We start from the raw sequence: 27,998 nt of genomic DNA on the forward strand, positions 1-27,998 counted from the left end.
CTTTAAAAAGTGGTGGTGATTTTAGATTACTACAAAAATCCCTCGGGAATTTTGTTGTCAAAAAAACATTTGACATTTTCAGAATACATTCTCAATATGAGTAGTTAATTGATTAAGCCGAAATTGGGAGACGCGAACAAAAAAAAATACTTTAGCATTTTTTTAATACAAATAAACATATGTTTATTTTTTATAAAAAGAAAAAATCTATAAATATTTTTGATTTACACTCAAGGAAATTTCATACTGTAAATGAACGCTTGCAGTGTTCTTACTTTAAACAATGTATCAATTGCATTACGCCTAGCATGCAAATTATTTCTATCTTTTTCGAGAAAGTGATATTTTATAAGTCAGCGTTGCCAGACGTCCCGATTTTTAAATCAAAATTAAATGTCCCGCGCGGGCAGGTTCAGTCTCGCTTTTCGGGAAAAATTCGACCGTTTGGCCTTTTTTTTATTCAGAAGATGCTATCATATTTTTATTAAAACACATTTTCTATGTATATTTTACCATCTAATCTCACGTGAAAAGATAAATATTCAAAAACTTTTGAATCTATATGTTTTTTCACGATATCCCCTATTCGACGAGAGAATCTCGCTTTTTCATTTAAAAATTTCCTAAATCCCGACTTGGCAAAAAAATAATCTGGCAACGCTGCTATAGGTCGACATTCGTTTTTCAATCGTCTCCAGATATAACGAAGCATGCACCTAAGGGTGATTTCAGACTAGCGTATTTTTTGCGCGTTCACGGTCGTTTCAGCATACGCGCTTACACGCGCGCTACATTACGCACTTCAAAAAACCGGACTCGCGTAAACGGGCATATATCGGCGTATTCGCTCGAACCGTTGGTGTCGTGTCAGTATCTTTGGGAGGTGTCTCTCGAGGCTCGCGCTTATACGAGCTTAGAAGCGCGTCAACGCTCGTACGAGTTGAGCGTGTGGAAAAAGCGCGCGTACACACGCCTACATGCGCTTCCAAAAACGAGCTCATACGCGCGTATAAAACGCGCTAGCCTGAAATCGCTCTAAGGCCTACTGTCCCCAGTCCAGAAAGGGCGAATTAGCCGCGATTCTATCACGCGTATTACGTGCGACCGTTGTGTCCACAAGGCGCGTACCAACGCGCGAGCATTTGGGGGAGGAATTCAGTACGAAACATGGAGTTGAACGTGCACTCGTTCTAGAGTTCGCGCGTTAAGTGGACGCTACAAGGCGTCCCTAGTATCTCGACTCGCGCGCAATAAGCGCGAATCACGCGCGAGTCGAGAGTCTGGCGTAGTGCACGCGATTTACGCGCGTATTTTGAATTCGCGCGATGCTTGTGGACGCGATGTATTGATGTCTAGTACTTCGACAATGCGCTTATGAATTCGCGCGATACGATTCGCGACGAATTCGCCCCTTCTGGACAGGGACTGAATTATGAAGCAGTTATTACTATGGTTGGCTGTCAAGTGTCAGTCGGTGGTAAAGAACAAGATGTCGCGTACACTGGCGCGCTGCGCACGCGCGGGCGGTGCGCTCACCACGCCCGCACTGCCGCCTTGCACGACCAACGTCACCTGGGAACATTCATCCACACATTTATATTGCCTCGTTGACCCGCTTAGCCTATGTGGCTTGGGTCAAGTTTTTTTTTTTATAGAAAGAATATTTGCCATATCTTTTAAATATAAGCAATATTCTTCCAGTGAGACGTGATAGCCTGGCGTGGTGGACTAAGGCCTAATTACTGCTTAACAGTGAGCCGAATATGGGTTACTGATGATGATGATGTTGATGATGATGATGATACTTATAATACATACCTGATGAGGGGTATCTCTGCTCGTTTCACCAGACAACGGCACTGAGCGCGGTTCTCTAGAAGCTTCCTTTCGCTTGCGCTTGTTTGAGCGACGGTTGTCCTGTCGCTTACGCACGCACCCTAGTTGAACCGAACCTGAATATGTTAAATAATTTATTGCAAATTGAACCTTATTACATGAATAAAAGAATGCACTTTTAAATGTAGAGCTGGCTTTCGAAGAAAGCTCTTTCAAACAACTTGGCATTTTTGACACTTATAGTTATGTTTCAATCAGTTTACACAAAATCTTGACAAATTATACACCAAAACGTTCTCTCTCTATCTATTGTTGAAAAGTTTTTGAGCTTATCGCGAACTGAGATAGACAGACGGGATGGAGGACTTCATTCTATAATAAGTATAGACTAGTGGATGCTCGATATTTTGTCTGCGAGAAAAACTCTGTCTAACTTTATCTTAAGCTTACTGTCATCATCGTTCGACAAAGCGGGCAGTGGGGGCAGAGCGGGGGCCGACACACTGGCTCGACGGCTCTCTATCAGGCGGAGAAGACACTCTAGGGCTGTTTGTTTGTTCTGAAACATAAACAAAAACACTTATAAATATAAAATACATTGTCTGACTGAAAGAATTGAATCTACCAATTTGCGCCATGCTAAATACTTGCATTAACGCAGTACATACAAATAAGTCGTCGCCTCCAGCTCTCACACTTCTGTTGATGCTGTGGAGAGATTGCAGTATTTACCCGAATCTCCTCCAGCAGCGGTTCGAAAGCGGCCGGGTCGGTGGAGTCACGCAGCGCCTCCCAACTCTTGAACAGCTTGCGGTCCGACACACGCACCGAACTCTCCAGCTCTCGCACTTCTGTAGGTAGAGTCGTTCATTGATGTTGTATAGATCCAGTAGACGGTGCTAAGAGGAGTGAGAGAGCCCAAAGTTTCTTAATAGGGTGTATAGAATAATAAAAACCCCCCCAGTTCACTGGAGTGGTTTTTACAGGAGAAGACCTACATAATCCAATCACCTCGATACCGGATGACTCTCAGAATCCCCACCACTCGTCCCGAAGAAATAAACGACTCTTCACCGGAAAGTGCAGTGTTGTCGACCACCTATTATGTGAAGCGATGCGAAACGACATCAAGCCGCCTCTATGCGAGAAGCTCAAGATTTTATAAATTCTCACATAAGTCCAGTGAGAGAAATAGATACATATTGGCAGACTGAAGTCCTGCATTTGGAAAATCAGAAAAAATAAAAGATTTTCCAACAACTAGAACATACCTGTATTTCAGCTTGGCGAGGTGAGCGATCAGTTAAGACTTCTGAACTAGAGTTACTCATTAATTGTTTATTTTCATTCCACAGCCTTAAGAGAGGCGTAGTATAAAGGCGTCATCGGAAAGGAATTTCTTTGAGAGTCTAAAGTTTCTCAAAATACACCAGAGGATGTTTTGTTGGGAGATGAGTACATTATCCAATCTCTCCCTTCCGAAGTCAGGTGTTTCTGGGAATCCCTCCTACACATTAAAACAATACGTAGACCCCGCACCGAAAAATACAGTGTTAGTTTAGTCACCCTTTAAGTGAACCGATGACACCAAATCTTCTGGCTGCAAGCGGCTCAAGACTTTGGAAGTCCTCGCAAAATGCCTATCCAGCAAGAGAAATAGATACACATTAGCTGATATATTAAAGTCCCGCGTTTAGCAATTCGAAGAGCTGATGGATGGCGGCTCAGGATCTTGATGTTTGGAAGTCCCTACAAAAGGCACGTGTCCTGCAGTTGACGCCCATCGGCTGATAAGATGATGATGATTTAGAAGTTAGAATAAATTATTAATTCTCCGACAAATATAACAAACCCGAGTCTCTCAGCTTAGCAAGATGAGCGAGGAGTTGAGCCTTCTGAGCGCGCAACGCTCGCCGTTGTAAGCGCGCTCGCGACGCCGCTTCCCGAGCGTTGCGGGCTTCGCTTGCGAGCGCGGCCACCTCACGGGCCTCGCGCTCTAAGCGACGCTCTAGTTCACTGCGGAGAACAAGATTAAGAAGTTAAAAATTTAGAAAAACCACCGTTCGTCATACATTTTTTACATGATACACGCTGACATGTTATGTGAATGAATTATGCTATAAACTTAACACGGCGTACCGGTGATTCCTTTTCGAGGATGAAGAAGGACAAGGAACACATGTATTCTATCACGCGCCACGCGCCTACTCATGTATATTTTACACCGACGAGTTCAGGCCGGGACTAGATACGGGATTAGCTAAATTGTCGTAGAAACAAAGCCATCACCTGGGATACTCTCCGGTGACCTTGGCGTAGGACTGTATGTTCCTGATCACCTCCACCAAGTGATGCAACTGGTTGCAGAACTCGGGCAACTGTTCCGGAGTGAGGTACTGTCCGCCATATCTACATCGTCATTTGTGTATTATTAAACGGTTGATTAACCTACTCGTAAGTCATCTACATCGATATCAAAGTACCTAGTTATATATTGTTTTTATTAGATAGAAAAGAAAATAGAGGAGAAAGAAAATATTGATCGTAGTAGCTATTTAAAAGATATGGCGAATATTCTTGCTTTAAGTCACAACAATTCGCTTTTACTCTGCGCAAATTACTAACATGTAGAAAGACACATAGTGTCTCAGGTGGGTGTACTTTAGAGGATATCCGCTGGCAAAATTAGCGTAGAAAGAGGAGTATTTAAAAGTAGGGGAGGTTAAGTTGCAATTCCCTCACTCCTTTAGGCCACTCTCAAATTGTCAGATATTCGACATGCACAAGTTTTAGCTAGGCACTGACCAACTGACCTTAATTAACCTTTAATCTGAAGTTTTTTCATTGGTTGTCCTAAACGTAGGTTAATAAATCAATAATGAATTAATTAGTAACCTGAGGTCGATGTTAGCCGCAAACTGCGCATCGTCTATCGTGACAGTGGAGACGCCGGGCCGGGGCGCCTCACAGTCCTCTTCCTCGTTAGCACTGCCGCAGCCGATGCTTTCACTCATGCTGGAACATATCAACATAGTTATTATTAGCATTGCGCAGTGGCGTAAATAGAGCGGTGCCACCGGTTCCAGGCACAGGGCGTATACTCTCGGGGGCGCAAGAATAAGACAGAATTAAGCATCAGAATAAGCAACGCATTTGCAGTCATAGTGAACCTGCGTTTAGTGAGTGAGACACAGTGGGTGGTATGATAGGCAAAGGGTCAAATAGGGCGCACTTATAGAAGCTCGCACAGGGCGCGGAAAAGGCTATTTGCGGCAATGAGCATTGGCCATTTGTTAAAAGTTGTCTTTATTAGCCCTACAACCAGTTAATAGGAGTTTAGAGGTTGGAAGCAATGAAACATTTTAACCCGAAGCTCGCAAACCTACATTGGATCAGCTTAGATTCATCTTGGGTTAAGGTTCATCTCCCACCCTTGTAGACACCAGTGAGTGGCACAACGATTGCGTCGGGATGTGAAAGTGCCTGCATCTCGCTATCATTTACATCCCAATAGGATGCAAGTGGCCCCTATAGGTTTTAGTGGGTATTCTGGTTTTCAGCCAGTCCCATATACCCAGTCGCAGACTGCAGCTCTTTCTGTGCAGTCTCCGGACGGGTTGCGTAAACACATTTACCCACGACAAAAAAATGGGTTTAAACTCTAAGTTAACTGAGTTAACTCTAAGTTAACTAAGCTAACTTTAAGTAGGTACCCTCATTATAATGACAGCGATCAGATGCTGCGGTAGGCCATAAAAATAGGCTGATGTGTAGAGCTGTTGGGTGTTGACAAAACTCCTACTAAAATTCTTTTCGCCTCCAAAAGCATTCCTGTTTCGGTCCGAATTTTAACATTAAATTTAAGGCAGAGTGGAACGTATTGTAGGACGTATTTCTACCTATCCTACCTTCTCTTTCAGAGGTACATTTCCTATTTTATTTTATAGCTGTCCTGCAATGCGTAACTCTGTTATTCCTTCAACTGTTAGTATTACTAAAGTAAAAATTACCCGGTAGAAGAAAAGGAGAATCTCTTGTCGAGTGTCGAGTAGCGATGTTCGCCGCGCAGTTTGCCGAGCAGTCTCCTGAGCAAGCGCGACTGGCGCCCGGACGTGTTGCTGCCACTGTCCATTTAATGTGCTGTTCCCCACACCCGTCTAACATTACCTATATGACTGGGGAATTCAGGAAACAAATAGTTATGTTTAAAAAGTAAAAAAAATCTATCTTATCTTATAAGAGAAAGCGCTCGGCATCGCAGCCAAGTGATAGGCGACGACCATAATACAAAAATATGTGATTTTATAAAACCACACGTTTTTATTATGCAAGGATAGAATATGCAATGGTATAGTTTGCGCTATAGTCTGTTCGTTGATGACACTCCCATGATATGCGGGCAACGAGGGGAAAGCCTGCGCGGGTGTGAAATCGTGCGTGCGGGGAAGTGAAGTGCATCAGTCGTCGGTTTTTCATTCATCGCTACACGCCCTCCGGCCTACGCGTCTCATCGGAAGTGTTACGAACGAACTTGCCAAGCTATAATATTCTAGTCCGCTTTGAATTTATATAGCCTGGGTAGGTATACAAATGTGAAAAATGTTTTATGAAATCACGTGTACCAAACGGTGAACGAAAAACATCGTGAGAAAACCTGTATACCTGAGAATTTTCTTAATTCTCTACGTGTGTGAAGTCTGCCAATCCGCATTTTGCCAGCGTGGTGGACTAAAACCTAACCCGTCTCATTCTGAGAGAAGACTCGATCTCTACAGTGAGTCGAATATGGGTTGTGTAGCTGTACCCTGGACTATACATACAGAGGCAAATATTTAGGTAATACTTACCCTGTGATAGTGATGTTTGTAGTTTGTATTATTCACACTGCAGAAGTTGGATCCATTTTGTATTTAATCATTTTGAATTAATTTAAATCAATTTAGGAATAAATAAAATCATTTTGATTCGAAGTGTTTGTGTTTGTGACAATTGAAACGTGACATAAATCAAACATCAGTATTTACAAATTGTCTTTGAATATTTTCCAAAAAATATTTCCAATAAAAACTCGATTACGCCAATGTTCTTGTGTTGTCTTTGAATCCTTTGACTCTCTTATTCATCTTAATTATGTAAGTTATATTTTATAAAAAAATCTTCTTTGAAGTAGGGTAACCCACATTTATTAAAAAAAGCGAAAAGCCTGTTTTTTCGAAATCGGTACATTTTTTGCCCCATAAAACTAATAATTGCAATTTGATAGCTAATGATCCTTACTATCACCCTTTAAAGGGATCGCTATACGTTTCCAGTGACCTGATACGGTAGGTACGTGGAAGTTTAACTTTTTAACCACCATTTTTTAGTATATTTCTATTGAATTTCTAACGTTTCTAGCTCTCTCTCTCTCTCTCTAGATCAGCTAGTTTTGTAAAAAAGACACTACAAATAGGTATCAAAAAATAAAACACCCAAGTAATGTTTATTGCATTTTAATTCATATAAAAATACAATTATCATTATTATTTAATATATAATTGCGTTTGCCTGCGCAGGCATACAAAAACCTAAATACATTATGTTCAATAATAATAAAAATTCGCAAACTATTACACATTAAGTACTTTTACAGTAGGCACAATATGTCAGTCGTCCTTACGAGCAGATTTTAAATCCAATGCCACATAAAATCACAATTTTACAAGCTTCCATACCATCCATTCCATCAAATTTTGGGATATTCTTTTCTTTTCAGACAGAAATAATAATTAATAACATTATTTATCATCATTCGTGAATAAATAAATACTTGTGCTTGTGTACTATTGACAAAAAACATAATATAACTCTTCATCATGTGCAGTTAAAATAATTGAATTTTATGTTGAAGTTTCACATGTTACAAAATAAATTATGAACTTATGAAAAAATATTGATAACCAGATTTTCTATGGACCGGTAAAAATGTCCCCAAAGTCCCCAAAAGACAAAGTCTAAAGGCCGACGCATACATGGCGACACGCAACGTAGCAATTGTTACTGTCAAACTATTTTTGACATTGTTTTCGTTGAAATAATGTCGAAAATTAAACGACAAACTCTTCCCTTGTAGCCTGATATGCACTGGCCTTTAGAACTAATATAAAGATGGAAACATACTTTCAACAAGCCAAGTGTACACAGACTAACGTTTACCCCAACAATACGAAAGAAGAGCATTAGCAAGTAATATTTGTCTTCCTACCCTCCAGCCTGTTAAACTCGCATCTCCCACACAAAAACTTTATAAAGCTTAACTAGAAAAATTCGTAAAACCTACTTTGTGACCAAATATCAAAGTCCTTTATTTTGGCTGCAAAATGCCTTTGACACAAGCGAAACCGTGTGACGAATACATGTTCATTAATTAAAATAATATTAGTCTTTCTTTAAAATTGCGTAAAATAAATATACAGAAGAAATACAATATTTAGAGTAAATATGAAAAATGTAAAATACCTTTTGCGAGGAATTAAAATTACAAATTACCACAGACTAGAAGTAAAAGATAGACAGAATAAAGAACTGTCGTATGAAGCCGATTATTACCCAATCCCTTAAAGGCATGCTAGCTGCTGCAGAGGCATAAAAGCTGTCAGCCTTTGCTATATTTCTAGAATATTCAATAAAAAATAATGGCATACGAGTTTTTGACTTCATAAGTTGCGACATTGTCTTATCGCGGTGTTGTATATTGTAGCCTATGTAGTTAGTTACAGAGAGTAATATATTCGTCCAGACTTGTGCCACAATTTTAGTGAAGATTTTGACTAATAAATTTCTACTCATCTGCTCTAATTTCCACAACAAATATACAACTGACAACGTTTTCAATATACATATTGATTGCTCTATCTTTTAACTCTAGCCTGTGTTATAGACTGGCTAAGCAAACCCATGCCAATATAGCCAGGGACCAGTTACAACGCAAACTAGCACATTAATATGTGTACACACAAGAAACACTGTATATTTTCGGCTACGATATAATTTATATTATGATATTTTAAGAGATATATACGCTACTAGCACGCAATAACTGAGGCATCGATTACGATAAGCTGTCTGGCCATCAGTGGAATGCACTGCACTAGCAATGTAGTGAAATGTAACTAATCACAAAACTGCATTTTACAGCAAGTTTAATGACGGTTACATATCTATTATACAATATCATTGATATTGATCATTTTTTGTCCCACAGTATTTTATTTTGGTTTTCATATAATATTGGACAGTAACGGTAATCACTTAAACCAATGATGTACAATCTGATTCTGTCTATTTACTGTAAATCAAAGAAATTTCAAATCAAATTTCCCTAGTGTTTTTGTTTAAATTTTCAGGTTAAATGCATGCCTGGATTTCACGAAACAATTTTCACAATATAACACTCGTGACTATAGAGAGCATTTTCAAAACATAATATTATGTTAGTAAGTATATGTAACACACTCAATTAGATTATAACAATAAAAAGACATCAACTATAAATGTATACATATTAATGCACTGAGCACCAAACGAAATGTCAACAGAAAATCTGGTCCCAAACAATCTTAATACTGGTCCCTTACCAGAGTCCTGAGGAAAATCCACCCGGGGGTACTCTCACGCGTTTAGGGGCATCAGGCTTCGAGGGTTCTGTAGGGGTGACGGCTTTGGGGATATCATTTTTCACTTCGATTGTTGGAGGAGAAGTAGGGGTAACTTCAGGGGTTACTTGAGGGGTTACTTGAGGGGTCACTTGAGGGGTGGCCGGTTCACTGGCCTGTCCGTTTTGGCTCGGGGCGTCGGCGCCGTTTGTAGGCTTCGCCGGCAGTTCCCCTTGACCTGTAATACGATAGGGGGTAAATTAAATACCGGTGTGTGTTGCTTCAAAGTATTATATTGCAAGTTCCCCATACATTTGAGAATTTCTAATGTGTTGTGACAATACTTTTTAAGGGATATATTGTATTTTTAGAAATAAATAGTGATAGATGACCCAATAGGGTATATTAATTTTATGTTGAACAAATTCAAGAATATATGTATAGGTAAAATAATTCCTGATTTCTTCCTATAAAGTGCGCGCCAAGAAATAATATAATTTTGCAACATACGTCTCACAATTTCATTCCATCGCACCGAAAGAGCAAGCGATATGTATGAAAAATTATTTCGTTATTTCTTGGCGCGTATCTAAGGCTTTAAAGTAGTTACCAAAGTAAAACCGGTCTGCAGTCGCATCCGAGAGATTGAAGTAATAGATTACCTATAATAGAAGTAATAATATCTAGAAGTAAAAATAAGAGAGACAGCTAAAGATTAAATTTTTTATTGATTTCAATTTTCATTTGATGATGCAGCCAAAATTTTGTCGGGACGACGTTATTAATATCCTAGGTTCTGCACCTAATTGGACTTTGTTAATGGATAAGTATGAGAAACATTATAAAATCCCAGCGGATGTCGCTATTTCGAGATCTAGACCAGAAATTTTCCTTTTGTCCAAACAAACAAAGAGAATAGTACTTGTAGAGCTTACTAGGCTTGGCGTGGGAGACTAACATTCTGAAGGACCACAATATAAAATTGAATAAATATTATGACCCAACAAATTAACTAACTAAAAATGGCTATGTAGTTAGTCTGTACGCCGTAGAAGTAGGTGCGAGAGAATTACCAGCAAAATCTCTTTATAACTTGCTAAAAACCTTGGCCTCTCAAGAAGTGCAGCTAGTTCTGTATTAGAACGAGTATCCAAAACTGCTCTAATAGGATCTTACTAAATTTGGCTAGACAGGGAGAACAACACGAGCAGAGAACGGAGAGTGTTGATCGATCGTCAAGGAATTCCTTAACCATACATCCTGTTGTCACAAATTCAGGACTCTGCTCGGAGTTTTGGATGCGCGATGGCCCGGTACCCGCACGGTGAATCCTTGAAATGCTAAGATATTCGTCACTTGCCAACGATAAGCGAATGAAAGCTCCAAATCCTTTCTTTTATAAGGAGAGGCCGGAAAGACTAGTAGGTCAATAGAATGATAATCATGATTGGTCCGAAACTGCTTGGGGTATCTAATGTAAATATTCATATAAAAGCCAAGGGTAGGTGTAGAACAGCTTGACATAAAAAGATGAAATTTGGCAGGAAAGTAGATAGAGTGTAGACGTCCGCTAAGGCTGGTTTTAGAGTCACGCTAACCGGACGCTGTCCGTCGGCGCTGACAGCTCAGCACGTAGCGCGCCGACCACTGCACACGCTGATAGCTACGTGTTATTCTGAAACGCTCTCCAGGAGTTCAAACATCCCTAGGAGTCCAGCGTCTTGTCAGCGTGACTCTAAAACCAGCTTAACGGATTTTGCTACAGGGCCGGAAGAGGTCATAGGGAGGGCGCAGTCGCAGGCGTCCGCAGGTTGTACATATCTCTGTCACATACCGTGCGCCATGTTGGCGAGGGCGGCAGGCGCGGGGCGGCGCCCGCCCGCGCGCGGCGGCTCGGGCTCCCCGCCGAAGATGTCGGTGTGTCCGCCGCCCGGGGGGCGCAGCACCCGGCTCGACAGCCGCGTGCCGTCGTTGTACATATCTCTGTCACATACCGTGCGCCATGTTGGCGAGGGCGGCAGGCGCGGGGCGGCGCCCGCCCGCGCGCGGCGGCTCGGGCTCCCCGCCGAAGATGTCGGTGTGTCCGCCGCCCGGGGGGCGCAGCACCCGGCTCGACAGCCGCGTGCCGTCGTTGATGCCAACGTTGAACGATGTGGAAGTCATTCTTGAGTGTTAATATTAATCTGGAAATTAAAAAAATGTACATTGCATTTTTTAAAGTATTTTTGTGACAATCGCCTGTATGACGTTCATAATACGTACTATTATCGTGAATCGCGGCAAACTTTAAGAGTGAAACGAACTGTAGTATATTAACTCCGGAAAAGAGCATCCTCAGATATTGACTCTACAATTTTCAGTTTCGACAATGACGAAACTTTTATCGTATCTAGGCGACCACAGACCAATTACCTTTGAACTTGTATAACACTCAAATTCACCAACAAAATTGTCTGTCGTTTTTTGAGGGGGGCGAGGTAAACTCAAACACATCGAAAATATTTAACACCAATACGTATATCCTGTCTCTTTATACTACACACAACTATAAATTTAAATCGTAATACACACAAGTGTAATTTTAACACAATGAAACATCGATTCTATAGACGCAGTTTATAAAAACACGTTAGATCGTGATCATATACACAGAGGGGTAACGCCTAGGGAGGCAGGTCTTATGTTAATTAGTCTGGGTAATCTAAATATAAATACGTAGGTATATCATGTTTAAATACACCCAAGGCACTGGAAAACACCTCATCACACAAATATCTTCCAATCATGGGAATCGAACCTATGCCGTGGGAATCGAGCCGTGGAATCGTGGATACAGAAAGCAGGGTCACTGCCCACTGCGCCACGCAGCCGTTTAATGAATCATGATCCCTACATCTAGCTTAAATGTAATTTGACTAATACATTACACAAACCACAAAACCACTCAGCCTTTCCCATACACACAGACATACGTAACTCAAAAACAGACGCCTCATATTGATCCTGCCAATTAGTTAGCCGGGAGGGTCTGTAGGGTGACCATGAACGGTATGGGAGAAGTCCTGAATAAACTTAACAAGGAAACAAAATACTATCTATGGTCGCAGGTAAAAAATATATTAAATTAAATTGGAACGCATCAATGCTACTTGGCGCTTGAAGTAAATTGTGTCACGATCCCTGCTGCGGTAGGACGGCTTTAATGTGATCCCACTTTAATATACTCGCGTCATATTAAAGAGGGTGGATAGTTGCCCCCATCGGTTTTTCAATTCTGATTTTAACAGTAGCACACTCTTTCCAGTATAACTACAAGTGAGGATTAACGTAACGTAAGTAACTTATGAGTCATGCTTTTTAAACAGATGTCTCATTTGATGAAAATGAAAAACCATCGACTACAGACGTTACAATTCACACGGCATAAATAACGTCCCGTACTGTCCAGAGTGAATCAACCTGAGGTGTTAAACCTGTGCTGTCTAAAGTTCTTGCTCTGTTCAGACCATAACACAGCAATGCTGCTTGGCAGTAGAATATATAAATAAGCGTAGTGGTAATATTTCACCGGACGAGCCGTGGAGCCGCTTTCAATAGTCAAACTTGACGTTTCAAACTGCTTGTTTAATGGCTTACTTGAAACTAACGAACTTGAATTTGAGCTTCGTACAAAAAGCTGTAATACCAAAAGAAAGCCTTTACAATGCATAGGGATGTGCATTCTTAAAGCTTCAGTTTTGAAGTTAGTACCTAAGATTTTTAGAAGGTTCGTTTGTTTTAATGGTTGATTAGACTAAAATATATCAAATGATCTAATTGTTGTCAACTTACTCTGAATTAGAAACGTGTGAGTCATAAGCACAAACGTGTAGACAAAAAGCATACAATTCCATATTGTCTAGACAGTTTAATAGCGACAATGTATCAGGCATATGTACGAGTCTAAGACAATGGGCCGGCCGTCTGCCGTGAACAACAGATCGATCTGCTTCAATGAACACGGCCTTTAATACTTCCTATAACGTCACCTTTTTAATTTTTACTAGGTACTTAATTCGCATAAATTAAGAAAACTAAGGTAGAGCTGGTCTTGGTTCGATTAGTTCGCTTTTAAGCGATAACCATAAATACGGGAAATATGTTGCACTCCATTTTTCAGAAACAGTAGAACGGGATTGAAAGAAAACTAAAACTTTCACGTTTAACTTCATTGCGTAATTTTTGAAACTATGTAGTGTGTAATTTTTAAATATTCGAAATGAAATGATCATTCTTTTCTATAGATTTATATTAACCTACCACTAACTTTACATTACGTGTTGTAACTGACAACGTATTGTAAAATGAATGTACTAAATCAGGAACTTTGTAAACACAATTTCACTTGAGCTTCAGTCAGTCAGTGGACCACACAAAGAGTATTTTTTTTCTTTATAAGTTAGCCCATAATTACAATCTCACCTGACGGTAAGTGATGATGCAATCTAAGATGGAACTAATTTGTTAGGAGGATGATAAAAATCCACATCCATTTCGGTTTCTACACGACATCGTACCGCTTGGCGGTACGCCTTTGCCAGTAGGGTGGTAACTAGCCACGGTCGAAGTCTTCCACCAACCAAAAAGCCAAAAAAAGAGTATACAATAGAGACGCATCCGCGAATAGCCCTACGCATGGTCACCCTAACACACCTGTCCAATACATCGACAGGTGCATTGCACCGCGCGCAAACCCACAAACCCCGACATATGGATTGTAATAACACCGACATGGGTTTTTTGCACCCATTACTTTACCGAGGAAGGGTGACAACCCCCACGTAATGTGAAATCGAAGTACGTCAGTGTCATTTACTAAGTACTTTATTGAAAAAATAATTAAGTAAAACATGGTTAGGGATAGCAAAGTCTAAAGACTTGTAATTTACATACGAATGAGAGTGTGAATGGATAATAATTGACTAATTAAATCATACGAGTAAGTACTATATTCAGATTCATTCTACTAAATAGAAAGGAATTTGTCTATTTTGTAGTTTGAATGGAAATGGCAGGGCAACTTCGTAAGTATTTGTTCTTTGAATGTGAAAATTTGAATAAAATTCATTTTATTCACACTTTGAAGGATGGGGTTCGATGGAAGTACTAACGTTTAAAATTATTGTAGTAGAAGAAAGTATTTATTCAATAATAATTAATTAATTCAAAATTGTATATTATTATTCGGTAATCTATTTTAACTAGCGCTTCCAAAAATCATCTGTTGATACAGTACTAGTTTAATTATAAAAGTACAACATCAACATGAGCTTTTAAGCCCCGCATACGAGCGCTCCTAACTAAAAACAACATAAAAGATCAAGAGGAGATAAAAATAAAATCAAGTATCGGCATAGTCCTACAACAATCAAGCTTCGATACTCTTTAAGTTTTAACTACTATTTTATGAGTACGCCACTTGTCTTAATACTTAGGTTCCAATTAAAATTATTTTATCTGACCGCTTAGAGCACTTTGATATACACGAGTATAGCTTGGAAAATTCGTAACAGTCCCGATGGACCGCGCGCACGACTTCACACCCGCGCAGTCCTTTGCGTTGCCCACATATGATGGAAGTGACATCAACAAACTTGCCAAGCTATAGCTTTTTGTGTATCTGTCAAACACTGTTTGACAAAAAAAGTAAAGTTTGACAAGAAATTTTAAAGATTTTCGCGATTTGAAGCGTCTTCGGAATAATATTATGAGATGATTATGAGAAATAATGTCTAAGTCAAAAACCTTACCTTGCTTAGTGGCAATTCTTTGACAGGCAGCTTTAAAGCATTAAAGTTAAATTAACTAAGACAAAACAGTATGTGGACCGATGGTATCATTTCTCATACTATTCCCAAGAAAATGAAAAAAAGATACGCTTTATTGAAATTTAAAGATTGAAAGTCAGGACCTTCTACGTTCCAAAGCAATGATCCAAATTCTGTTGCCTAACCCATTTACCTATGGTAGAAGCAGTGGCGTGCATAAGATTTCTAACTAGGGTATGCACTACAAGTAAAAATTGGAAAATCCCTTGTCTAACTAGGCATTGTCTGGTGCAACATACATTTGTATTGAGTCCCAAAGGTAGACAGTGCTATTTGTATCTATGAAGTGCACTAGGTAGAAGTATGGACAAAAAAATCTTTCAGCTCTTTTATAATGGCGAATGCTTAGCGATAACATGGGTCTTTGACCACTATATAAAGAAATATGTTCTAATGTTTTATTGACAAGGACCAGCATTATATGGGCCACAACTTATCGCTATCACAACGGGCCGGCGCTTTCCAGGAGAAAGGTGATAACACGAGATAACGGCGCGGGGGTGAAGTAACGCCAGCCACACACTATCAAGTGTGCCGTTCAGTAAGCAGCGCACTTACTTTATTTATATACAAAGTGTAGTATAGTAAAAATAAACTAAGGGTTGCAAAGCCTAGCACTTAGGGTTGTAAGCAGTTATAAATAAATGTCGAAACTTTATGGTTATATATGGGTTTCGATAGTTTTCGCTGCCCACACCAGTAAGTACGCTGCAGACTTGAAGGCACACTTGACCGTGTATGGTTGGCGTTACGTTCTGTGTAGTAACTTATCTGATATGACACCCATTATATTATATTTATTCTAGCTGACCTAACAGACATTGTCATACAACATACCGAGTTTTATGTAGTTTACACAGAAAAAAACTATGAAACTTAGAATAGATAGGAATGGCACAAGTGAGGATTCCTACGCATTTCCCATAAATATCTCAGTTTGTGTAGAGTAAAAATACTAGGTACAAATCTCGAGTCTCTCGAAAACCGCAGACGGACAAACGGACTTGGCAAAACTATAATTCCTCATTCAAAGTCAAAATTCAAGCTCAGGTATATTATATATGTATATTAAACATAAGATAATGGTGATAATAATTATTCGAAAACTTAAAATTAAAGTTACGAGGGTCCCAAACGCGCCTTGGTCCGAGAAGAGCAAACTCAGCCAAGGTTTATTTTTTTTTATTTATCACCATTTTACAAACTCATTTAAAACTGAGCACACAGTCGTATAATACAGTTTAACACCAAGCTTTTTTAAAACGGAATACGGAACTCTAAAAATACCGATCTTTTGTTTACGAAGTTTGAAAACAAAAATTGACAAAAAACGCTATTATTTGTTTCGAAAGATGCAAAAAAAAAACAAGAACCAAGCAGAAACGTCTGAAATAAAAGGTGTTCCATTAAAAAGCGAACAAAAAACACAGAGCAGTTGTTCTCGCGCCAGATGTTAATGTCCACGATACACAGACATAACTGTAGATGTATTGATGCTATGATAATCTCTGGCTAACCATCGCTGGTGCCGTATTAATATGGACGACCGTTACATCTATTCAATCAAGTCATTTCATGATTAATAGCATTTTTTACCCGACTGCGTCAGAAGAAGGGTAATGTTTATAGTGTTTTCCAGATAGCATAGGTAAGGTGACAGTTCGTTTTACTCTTGAAAGTTTGCCGCGATTCACGATAATAGTACGTATTATCAACGTCATAAGGCAACTGTCACAGTACCCATGGAATCTGAAAAACACTTTAGTATCTACAAAAGAGAGAGTACTTCGAACGTAGTTATCAAAAATTTATTTGTAACCTCAATAGAACAAAAACACAAATTAGGATTTAAACATAGATTTATAACACATAGATAGTATGTAGTCGCAGGATTATGTGCCCCGAAATGGGAGCCCTTGACGCATCGCAACGATAAGTACGCTTGTGTGCGTGTCGGCGAGTGAAATTAGCTTAATTTTTACGCTCACGTAATCACAGAAGTGGCTTTGGAGTGAAATATTGTTAGGTGTTGCAGGTCTATAAATTATTAGTCTAAGGATTCAAACCTCAAAATTCTAAAATTTGAACAATAGCGATTTGTGAACGTGAATAAAAAAATTGCAAACGAAAGTGGCAATGTGCCTTGCACTCTTGCAGTTTAAATAGGCTCTGTTTAGCCTGAGGCCTACATATGCCTACATACGCTGGAAAGCATACCTACTCGTAGGTATGTTTTTCCATAAGCTAAAGACGTAAAAAGTAAATTATTATTTTGTTATGCATAACGTAAACAGAACTCGCTTTAGTCACAGTAGGACAAGAAAATTATTACAGCAACGAGGTTGAGTCAGCAAAATAGCAAAACAGTTCTCGTTAGGGTGAGTAATTTGCATTAGTTTGATTATATTTCCCGAGCCACGAGACATTCGTCACCGCGGTAATCCATTTCCTGACTAAATTACTAATGTGATAAATACAAAGGTGACTATAGTAAGCGCATTATCTACCGAGTCATCGGGCGATCTTATCGTATGTAGTAGACATAAAATATATATGTATATCGATTTGAATGGGCAACTAACGAAAAAGTGAAGCCATCAGGGAGCTTTCATCAAAAACACTTTATCCCTTCAAGATGAGAGAACAATGCATTGTGGTATATTGCTCTTTTAGTAGATCTACAATATGGTCCGCGATGGCAAATAAAGTTTGGTGGTTATCATTTCTGAAAGCGATTGAATTTGCTTTCCATCGCAACAAAAAATAGAACTATTCATCGACTATGTCTTTATTCCTTCAAGAGTTTTTTTTTTACCAGCTAGTCCTTTACCACAATCTCACTTGATGGTGATGATGCAAACTAAGATGGAAGCGGACTAACTTGTTAGAAGTAGGATAAAAAATCCATACCCCTTTCGGTTCCTACACGACATCGTACCAGAACTGTAAATCGTTTGGCGGTACGTCTTTGCCTGGGCGGTAACTAGCTACAGCCGAAGCCTCCCACCAGCTAGACCAATTAAGAAAACCTCAATCAGCCCAGTCGGGGATCGAACTCAGGCCCTACATCATATAAGTCCACCGCGCCACGGAGGCCGATATATCTATCTCAGTTATCTCGGGTCTACCTATACAGTTTACTGCATAGAAAAGACTTCGGCCGTGGCTAGTCACTACCTCACCAGTCACCGGCTTTGCAATTAGTAATGATGCCAGGTAGAAATCAATTAACGCGGGTTTAGGAGGTTTTACCTGCCTTTACCCGTTCCCGTCAGAATACGGGGATAGCCTATTACTCGCTGGTAATGTAACTTACAATTAGTGGAAGAATTAAACTTAAAATCGGTTTAAGGTTTAGATGTGAAAGCGTCACAAACAATAATCTATACTAATATTATAAAGCAGAAGAGTTTGTTTGTTTGTTTGATTGAACGCGCTAATCTCAGGAACTACTGGTCCGATTTGAAAAATTCTTTCAGTCTCAGATAGCCTATTTATCAAGGAAGGTTATAGGCTGTATATTATCTCCATATTCCTACGGGAACGAAAACCACACGTGAATCCGAGCGGCGTCAGCTAGTAACAAATAAATCGCTGACCCTTCTAACTTCCTAATAAAGTTTGATAGTTCTTCCTCATTCTTTAAAAATTTTTCCAAAAATATCATCTTAATGTGTCTCTTAGGTTACAACTAACTTAGGGTAACTAATATGTATCTTTTAGATCGCTTTAGCCTTACTATAGTCCGCAACTTTAGGCTTTTTACACAACAATATCACTACTCAAAAAGGTTCTTTTAGGCGACACTTTTCGTTTCGATTCACATACATTTTATTTTTAATAATAAGCTTTACGGCTCTGGGTTCTAGCCCTTTTGAGCCCGGATTCACATACAATTAATTAATTATCTTGGACTAATTATAGAAGGACCTGCCTCGCAAGACGTTACCTCTCTGTCAATCAATCAACGATCTAACGCGTGTATACTTATATCGTATCGATGTTTCATTGTTGTAATCGTTTTCGTCGACTGAAAAAACTCCCTAATCATTCCGGTTTGTGTAGTAAGTAGTTCAATGGCATGAAAAATGGTCAACAACTTCTAATTCACTAAAAGATGAAGTGACGTTCGATTTCAGTTTCACCTGATGGTAAGCGATGATGCAATCTAAGATTTTTTTTTTTATTGTTTACAAGTTTCCCTTGACTACAATCTCACCTGATGGTAAGTGATGATGTAGTCTTAGATGGAAGCGGGCTAACTTGTAAGGAGGAGGATGAAAATCCACACCCCTTTCGGTTACGGCATCGTACCGGAACGCTAAATCGCTCGGCGGTACGTCTTTGCCGGTAGGGTGGTAACTAGCCACGGCCGAAGCCTTCCACCAGCCAGACCTGGTCCAATTAAGAAAACCTCAATCAGCCCAGTCGGGAATCCAACCCAGGACCTCCTTCTTGTAAATCCACCGCGCATACCACTGCGCCACGGAGGTCATCAAAAACATAATTATAATAAATAATAAATTTGTAATAAAAACAATATCTAAAAGAAAAATAGATACTATTCTTCTAACGAACGAACAAACAGCAAAACATCGATCCATTAATTTAATATTCTGTGTACAGATTATATTATTCTTATTAAATATTTTATTATTTATTTTTGTTAAATATTATCGATGACTGAGTTTACCTCGTACCCTTCAAAAAACGACAGACAATTTTGTTGCTGCATTTGGGTGCGATCCATTTCCATTTCTAATTCCTCTATGTTAAATATATAGAGTTTGCACAAAAACAATACAAACGACATAAAAAGAACCCAAGCAGACATGAGTCACAAACCATTATGAAAAATAAAGATATTGAGTTTTATGGGTATTAAATGTGCATTTATAAAATTAAATTATAACTTTAATTATTTTATAAATGTCGTATTTTCATATCAAAAGAAGAAAGAAGTTGTAATTAAAACGATGATTTATTTTATTTTAATGTGAATTTAACCTTTCATTTATTGCAGAATTACCATATACTATGATATTTTTTTTGATTTTGTATTAATAAGTGAAAGAAGATTGACATTTGACAGTTCACACTTCACAGCACAGAACACTACTTTATTTGCTGTCTATGACTAATACTCCTACTTATATATCAGTATTCGTTAATGATTCGTTAACTAAATCCAGTCTGTCGTGCGTATTTTCTTCCCTTGTAATTTTTGTTATTTCGTTTTGTTCTCGTTTCGTTGTTATTGTTAATTATGGTTTATTTGTTGTTTGTTTACTGTTTTTACCCGACTGCAAGAAGGGTTATGTTTTTCGCGCGTATCTTGTATGTATGTATGTAATATTCTTTATTACCTCATATCTTCCAAACCGTTGAACGGATTTACGTAATTCAGATAACGTTAGATTTGTTTTAATAACCCAAGTGTTCTTAGATAGGTGAAATTAGAAAAAAAAAACCAACAAGACGACTGTGAGACGCTATAGAATCGGGGTGAAGTTTTTTTTTTGTGAATATTGCAACATGCGAATCAAATTCAAGGGATTTTTGTGAGAATTTCAAAATAGTATATCATGGCCATGTTAAAAAAACTACAATTAGGAAAACGTTATTTATTAATTCTAATATTAATTAAGTCTATACATAATACGCGAGGCGGACGACTATAAGGTGCGAGGTTTATGAAGTGTAGTCATAAAACACCTAAAATAGACTAAAAGAAATATATTGATTATAAAAATCGGACAAGTGCGAGTCGGATTCGGCCACCGAGGGTTGCGTAGATTTTTTGAATATTTACTTAATTTCAGTTGGACTTAGGTATACATTATCGTACTTTGTAACAAACGTAACCAATAAATCCGAAATTCACCATCTATCGTAACTAAAAAGTGTGAAATAAATTAATTAATTAAACAAATACAAAAACCCGGCATAAATGATATAAAAATTGATCAAACTAAAGTCGGGACCTAATAAAAAATGTAGACGAAAATCATTCTATTCAATATAATAGGTCCCGACTGTTTTCTAATTGTTTTCTACACTTCTGGACTGAGCTTTTTTTTCTTTTCAGTTTTTTTATCATTTATGCAGTCGGGTTTTTTATCAGTTTAATTAATTAATTTTATTTAGTTTAGTACGAAAATTAGTGAACCGGAGCCTGGAACTAGCCGGAGCAGTTATTCCGCGTTGCTATTGTTTCCGTCACCAAAAAAGAAACGTACGAATCAATCACCCTTATCGTCCTCCGAGAAAACCGTTTTGATTAATGTGTTTAAATATGTCGAGGAAACCTTATGCTTGCTTCTACATAATAAAGAAACAAAACTATAAGAGTTCTTTATTGCCTACGGAACCCTTAATATAAGTGAAGCATTATCTGTTTGATAAATAACAGGATATATTATATAGGAATATAAAATTAAAAAAAATATTTGTTTACCACAGGAAGTTTTATTTCATGATAATATTCGTAAATAATGATAAAATGTTGAGCAAACCTGAGTCAGCTGTTTTTGTTTGTTTACATAGTTTAAAATACCTACTCAATCTGACTATAGAAAAATTACCTTACCTTATACAATATGTTTCTTATATTGTATAAGGATTAATATAAAAAGGCTGGGCGTTGATTTGTCAGTCAGTCAGTAACTACTTAATAACTAAAATTAACGGAAATAGAATTCGATACAGTATGCCAACAGTTTTAGCGATGAAGTGTCAATTTTTGATACTTTCTATGCTTTCTACAAGTTTCTACCGGACAGCTTATAGTTTCCTAGCACCATCATATTCGCGAAACATTTATGATTACTAGTATTCATTATTTTTAATGGTTTAGGTCTACAACTTTTACGTTCTTCTATAAATAACAATTGGTATAATAATATTTTAATACTATAGAACGAGAGCGTAACCTTACAAAAAAATGTCGTAAAACGTTGTAGGAAACTTTTTTCGACAAAATAATGATTTCATTATTAAAGTAGAATCATCCTTAGCCGTGATTTTTCCGAGATAAAATGTAGCCTATGTGTTAATCCAGAATAAAATCTATTTCCATTCAAAATTTCAGCCAAATCGGTTTGCCAAGCCGAAGCGTAAAGGAGGAACAGACATACTTACACACACACAAACTTTCGCCTTTATAATATTAGTGTGATGTGATAGTGTGAATAAAATGAGCAGGTCTGACTATAGCAGGCCTTTAATCCATTACTTAGGTAGGTATAGCTTGTCAAGTTCGTTGATGACACTCCCATGATATGCGGGCGACGGGGGGAAAGAATGCGCGGGTGTGAAGCCGTGCGTGCGGGGAAGTGATGTGCATCAGTCGTGGGTTTTTCATTCATCGCTACACGCCCCCGGCCCGCGCGTTACATCGAGCTTTAGTAGACGATTCCGTCTACTTCAGTCAGGGTTGCATATTCAAAACCCTGGTTGTCTAGTTACGCCGATCTCAATAGAAATTGCCGACGCGGTAGTAGCGGCTTTTGAAAGTGTCCGTTTCGGTCAGAAAAACAATAGCATTATTTGTATGGTCCAATACACTCGGTGAAACTGAGTGAAATACATGGAAAAATTACCAGACATTGCGAAAATATTTCCACTCATTTTAAATCGATCCATTTTTTTTTATTGGTTTGTTAAACTGGCACAATTACTTAACCTAACATATATTAAAATAAAAATAGCTTCTTCTCATCTTCACGTAATTGTGTCTACTTGAAGCAAACACAACAAGCTTACATAGGGTACATAACGCAAATTATTAACTTACTCTAAACAAAAAGAAAAAAAAAGACAAACAAACAAAAAATAAATCTGAAGAAGTAATCCAAATCGGTTTGCCAAGCCATCAATAACATTTAAGGAAACCCATTGACATCAGCTAGGCTATTCTGTAACGAGATTTTTGTAACTCGCCAGTGCGAGTTTCGAATTCACCTCTATTTCTCTCTGTTTAAGACGATACTATAGAATGAGAAAGAGAGCAGTATTGGAAACTCGCACTTGCGAGTTATACAAAACACCGTTAGAGAATAGTCTTAGAGAGATGTAGCTTATATCCATCATGCTACTCTATTAATAAAATCTATTAATAGCAGCATGGTGGGTCAAAGCTACAAATCCCCTCTTCTATAATATTAAGCTGGACTTACTAAGGCATTACTTTTATCAAACAACAACAATATCTTTAAAAAACATAAATAGTTTAAAAATCTAAAAAACACGCTTGATACCCATATCATGGGGGTGCATTTCAAATAGCCTGTCCGCCATATTGGATTTAAATCACGTGACTTTAGCAAAACCTTTCATTTGATATCCTTATCATGGGGGTGGATTTCAAACAGCCAGTACGCCATCCTGGGGATGCCGCCATATTGGTTTTGTAATGGAGTTTCATAGCTACTCATGTATTGTCATCAGAACTCAAGAGCGTGTGCAAAATTTCATCCTAATCGAAGACCGGGAGTGGGTCAAATTAAGACTCCCAAGATTTGATTTTCTTACATACATAGTTACAAGCGTGTTAAAAAGCTTTATGGGCGACAGACAGACAGTATAGCATAAATATATAGATACTTATATTGAAACGGAAGCGTTCACCAACATGGCAGGCGGAATGATATTAAAACAATCAGTGGCATACGTACTATATTCAACAAGGACTACGAACGCAGGTCTGCCTTATACAGACACAATGACATAGACTAATTACGCTAATCAAATCAATACACTATTTATTTATGGGCTAAGAGTCTGCTATGGTCAGACCTTCCTCATTTTATAAAAGCTGAAAGCCAACTCATGTTTTTTTTTAAAAAAAACATGAGTTGGCTTAAAGTGATGAGTCTGACTGCTCTTACCAAATACAAATAGTTTTTACCTGTTATAAAGCCACTACAAGTCAACACATTGCAATTGGCCAGACCATGTACTAAAATTGAAATATCATTTATTAGAAATAAGCTTAATTTATAAGCACTTTTGAAATGTCTGTCTGTAATGACTAGAGACCCTACCATCGGTTCAGAAGGCAGGATCCGGTAAGAAGAGCTGACAAGAAACTCAACATTAAATCCAAGTTCTTTCAAGAAACAACCTTCTAAGGAAGATGTTAGAATCCATGGGATTTCTAAAAGCAATCTTGTATGAGCTTGTTGAGCAATGTCGTCAGCGTTGCCGTCCCGATTTTTTAATTAAAATTAAATGCTGTCCTGCTCGGGACAGGACCACTTTTCGGGAATAACTCGACCATGGGATGATGGAAGCGGGCTAACTTGTTAGGAATATGAAAATCCACACCCAATTTGATTTCTACACGACATCTACGCTAAATCTCTTGGCGGTACGTCTTCGGCCGGTAGCTAGCCACGTCCGAAACCTGCCACCAGCCAGACCTGGACCAATTAAGAAAACCTCAATCGGCCCAGCCGGAGATCGAACCCAGGACCTCCGTCTTGTAATTCCACCGCGCATACCACTGCGCCACGGAGGGCGTAAATTTTAACGCATCGGCCATGGCATAAAGACGCAGAGCCAGTGATAGCTGAGCTATAAAAAACGGGCTAACATTTAAATTTTTATTTTGGAGGACAGAGGTTCAATCCTGGTCACGATCTTTGGCTTTGGATAAATTAATATCATTTTGCTTTACCTCAGCTAACAATAATTAACTAAACTAAAAATTATGAAAATCGGACTACTCAGTAAAAAGTTGTTCACCTTCTCTGTTTTTCGTCCGATGAAAATCTACGCTGCAAGTGAAAGAATAGAAAAAATATTTTTTTATGTTACTAAATTACTTTTACATTACCTTACTGTAAAGTAATGGTCACAATTAAAGTTTTTTATTACCATCATGTCTATTATACAGTGGACTTTCATTTGGAGACTAAATTACTATTTGATTGGCTTATAATAACAGCTGACATACATCATACATTGTTACTCTCTACCAAAATGGAAAATCAATATCAAAATTCTTTTATTCAAACATCAATCAGCCTTTTGATACCAAATTACATAATTATTCTTTTATGTTTATTTTTATATTTTCCCTATTTATTCAGTATATTTAAAGGCAGACATATGTTTGCCCTATAAAAATCTTTTTTAAATTAGATATAGTGTATGTACATTTACAAGGGTAACTGACTAACTGTACAAGAACTTTCAAAGACAGGCAAGGTAAAACATTTAAGATCAAATGAGCCCGCTCACTTAATCTACTGAACCAATTTTAATAACTTTTCACCGAAATTTGCAAACCTACATTATCAGTAAGTTACCAGCTATTCTTTATTTTCTTATACCCACAAGAAAGGGAACTAGGTGTGTCAAACTGTAGGGTCATCAAAGCTTAAAATATTTCAGAGGTTAAACTGCAAAGTCACACTATTTACTGAAAATACCTAGACAAACTCACTAAGCCAACTAAGCCAGATAAGTCTGGTTAAACCAATTTTAATTAGATTTATTTTTAGCCCAGACGTCAATACGTCAATACTGGTAGATTCTTTTATTAATTATGTAGGTAATTATATTGTTTTTTCCTGTTCCACATGACATGCTGAGTAATAATATTGGCTTTGTTTATTTATATTGTGTAGTATATTTAGTAATAGAGCTATTTATGACAGAACATGTCTGGGAAAATGTGGGCATTTCTGCTGCCAATCAGCATTGCTGTGCACTGAAAGCTATAACATTAAACTCATAATTTTGGCTTGAACTAGATATTCAATCGTAGGACCACACAATATCTAACTGAAAAGGCTAAGCAATAAGGTAAAAGTTACTAACTATAACTTAATAAGCTATTTTACTATCAAGTTACGATTTAGTAAGGAAACACGCTAGACTGACCATTATATTAGCCAATAAGGCAAGTGAAGGTGACAAAATGGAAACATGAGATTACATTCCGTTTATGTGTAATATATTGATGTAGCCAATGATATGGTTAGGTGGGAAGTGATTGGCATATATTATTATGTAAATAAATTTTACTTAGCAACTAAGATATTCACACTTTGTGCAGTATTTAGGAAACAATGTGATTTCACACTGAAATAACTGAAAATAACTTTTGATAAATATAATTTGTGAAGAATCCTGCAATCCTGCATAACTGAGAATTTTTTTAATTCCCTGCATGTGTGAAGTCTGCCAATGCATTGCAATGCAATGCAAAGTCTGTCTGCTACTACTCCACTCCACTCCATTAACACACTCCACCACTCTCATTCTGAGAGGAGATTCGAGCACAGTAGTGAGCCAAATATGGGTTGGTAATGATTGTGATGATGAAAATATAATTAGCGATTAATAAAATGCCTTATTGGTACAATAGTTACTGTATGTGGTTTCAGATAACAAGTTTCTAGATTGGAGCTATGGATAGGTTACATGAAATAATGAGTTTTTCTCTGCTCAAAGAAAAGTTTCAGTTATAATTCTCAGCCCAAAATTGGGAAGTTGGTGGTGTTACACCCCCATACTACAGTCAACATGGTAACCCAGTCTCACTATCTTTAACATCTGATAGTGGTTATTAAAGTGATTTTAGGATAGCACAGGTACAGTGACAGTAGTCAGTATGACGTTGCCGTGATTATGTTTGCCGATTAGCCGTGTTTCATAATCAATTAATATGAATAACACTCACGATAGTTTAAATTCTAAAATAGTCTGTATGACGTTCATAATATGTACTATTACTGCTACTGCTAAAATATGAGTTGACAAACAGTGTTATTGTGGAAAATGGACTATAATTATGTATCAATCACGAACTGATGTGTGTAACATTCATTATACAAAAAGTCAATAAGTATGTTCAATCTATAGGTTTCAAACAAATTTTTAGATCTTAAAAGATAAGCTGTACAATTAGCAAATGGTTGATTTACAACAAAATTATTTGGTAAATACTTAACAAATTCTGTACCTATATAGATAGTTTTACGTTATAAACCTAGACATTAGATTATTATGTAGAAATGTGTCGATTGTTAATTACAATCTGACATTTCACTTTCAGAATACCTAACATTTAATTCATTTTTCACCAAGATACTACGGATTGAGGCCATCGTATGACAAAAAAAAAACCGAAACACTATAACAAAGAGCTGGAAAGCCGCAATTATATTATGACTAACTGTGCATAATTGACAACGGATTTCAGAACGGAAATCGGACATAGCACAACCTAACGGTTTTTCGTTTTATAACCAAAGAAAAATCCTTAATTTTGCGGTTTAAGCGCAAATATGCAAAATCCGCCCATACTAACGCTCCAAGCGAGCACATTGACCTTACAATCTTGAAAAATAACGGCTTACTATCAAGTTAAGTCTCGCCCAACACTGCTAACTCTTTCACAAAACTCTACACACGACACACAAGAAATAGGCAAAAACTATATAAAAGTAAAAATACACTGCACTCTGCTCACAATAATGATTTTGTCTAAGTAAAGCGAATAAAGAAATTAGAAAAAGAAAATAAGAATTACTCACCACCAACGCGACTTCTTCTTTTTGAAAGAATGAATTTGATTTGTTGAATGAATGCAAAAGATGATAATGACGTTACAATCCAGTGTTGCAACATGTTGTGTACAATTTTTACT

General features: G+C 37.8%; 2 protein-coding genes across 3 annotated transcripts; both read right to left on the reverse strand.

Annotated features, from left to right (window-relative positions):
* Positions 1-1,033: 1,033 nt before the first annotated feature.
* LOC112043831 (uncharacterized) lies at positions 1,034-7,190 on the reverse strand. Of its 2 annotated transcripts, XM_052888515.1 has the most exons (8): positions 5,847-7,190; positions 4,732-4,851; positions 4,126-4,245; positions 3,689-3,852; positions 2,569-2,687; positions 2,287-2,395; positions 1,819-1,952; positions 1,034-1,572 (listed from the first exon to the last, which is right to left on the reverse strand). In XM_052888515.1, exons 1-8 carry the CDS (start codon positions 5,966-5,968, stop codon positions 1,468-1,470), a joined length of 993 nt encoding a protein of 330 aa, XP_052744475.1. In that variant the 5' UTR covers positions 5,969-7,190; the 3' UTR covers positions 1,034-1,467. The 2 variants fall into 2 exon arrangements, with proteins under 2 accessions (XP_052744475.1, XP_052744476.1); XM_052888516.1 differs by lacking the exon at positions 4,126-4,245.
* Positions 7,191-7,312: 122 nt separating this feature from the next.
* Positions 7,313-27,995, reverse strand: LOC112043832 (microtubule-associated protein Jupiter). Its single transcript, XM_052888518.1, is given in 4 exon segments — positions 7,313-9,708; positions 11,305-11,456; positions 11,458-11,653; positions 27,886-27,995. Coding segments are annotated over 3 exon segments (588 nt in total). The 5' UTR covers positions 11,634-11,653; positions 27,886-27,995; the 3' UTR covers positions 7,313-9,448.
* Positions 27,996-27,998: the final 3 nt, after the last annotated feature.

This window comes from Bicyclus anynana, chromosome 22 (assembly GCF_947172395.1).
Source record: "Bicyclus anynana chromosome 22, ilBicAnyn1.1, whole genome shotgun sequence".
Lineage (NCBI taxonomy): Eukaryota > Metazoa > Arthropoda > Insecta > Lepidoptera > Nymphalidae > Bicyclus > Bicyclus anynana.

Excerpts from the sequence above, each read along its gene's own strand:
- LOC112043831 (XM_052888515.1), bottom strand. The coding sequence starts at position 5,968 with ATGGACAGTGGCAGCAACACGTCCGGGCGCCAGTCGCGCTTGCTCAGG. Across the intron at positions 4,246-4,731 it reads GCGGCTAACATCGACCTCAG|ATATGGCGGACAGTACCTCA; the intron begins GTTACTAATTAA and ends ATGACGATGTAG. Across the intron at positions 1,953-2,286 it reads TTTGTCGAACGATGATGACA|GTTCGGTTCAACTAGGGTGC; the intron begins GTAAGCTTAAGA and ends TAACATATTCAG.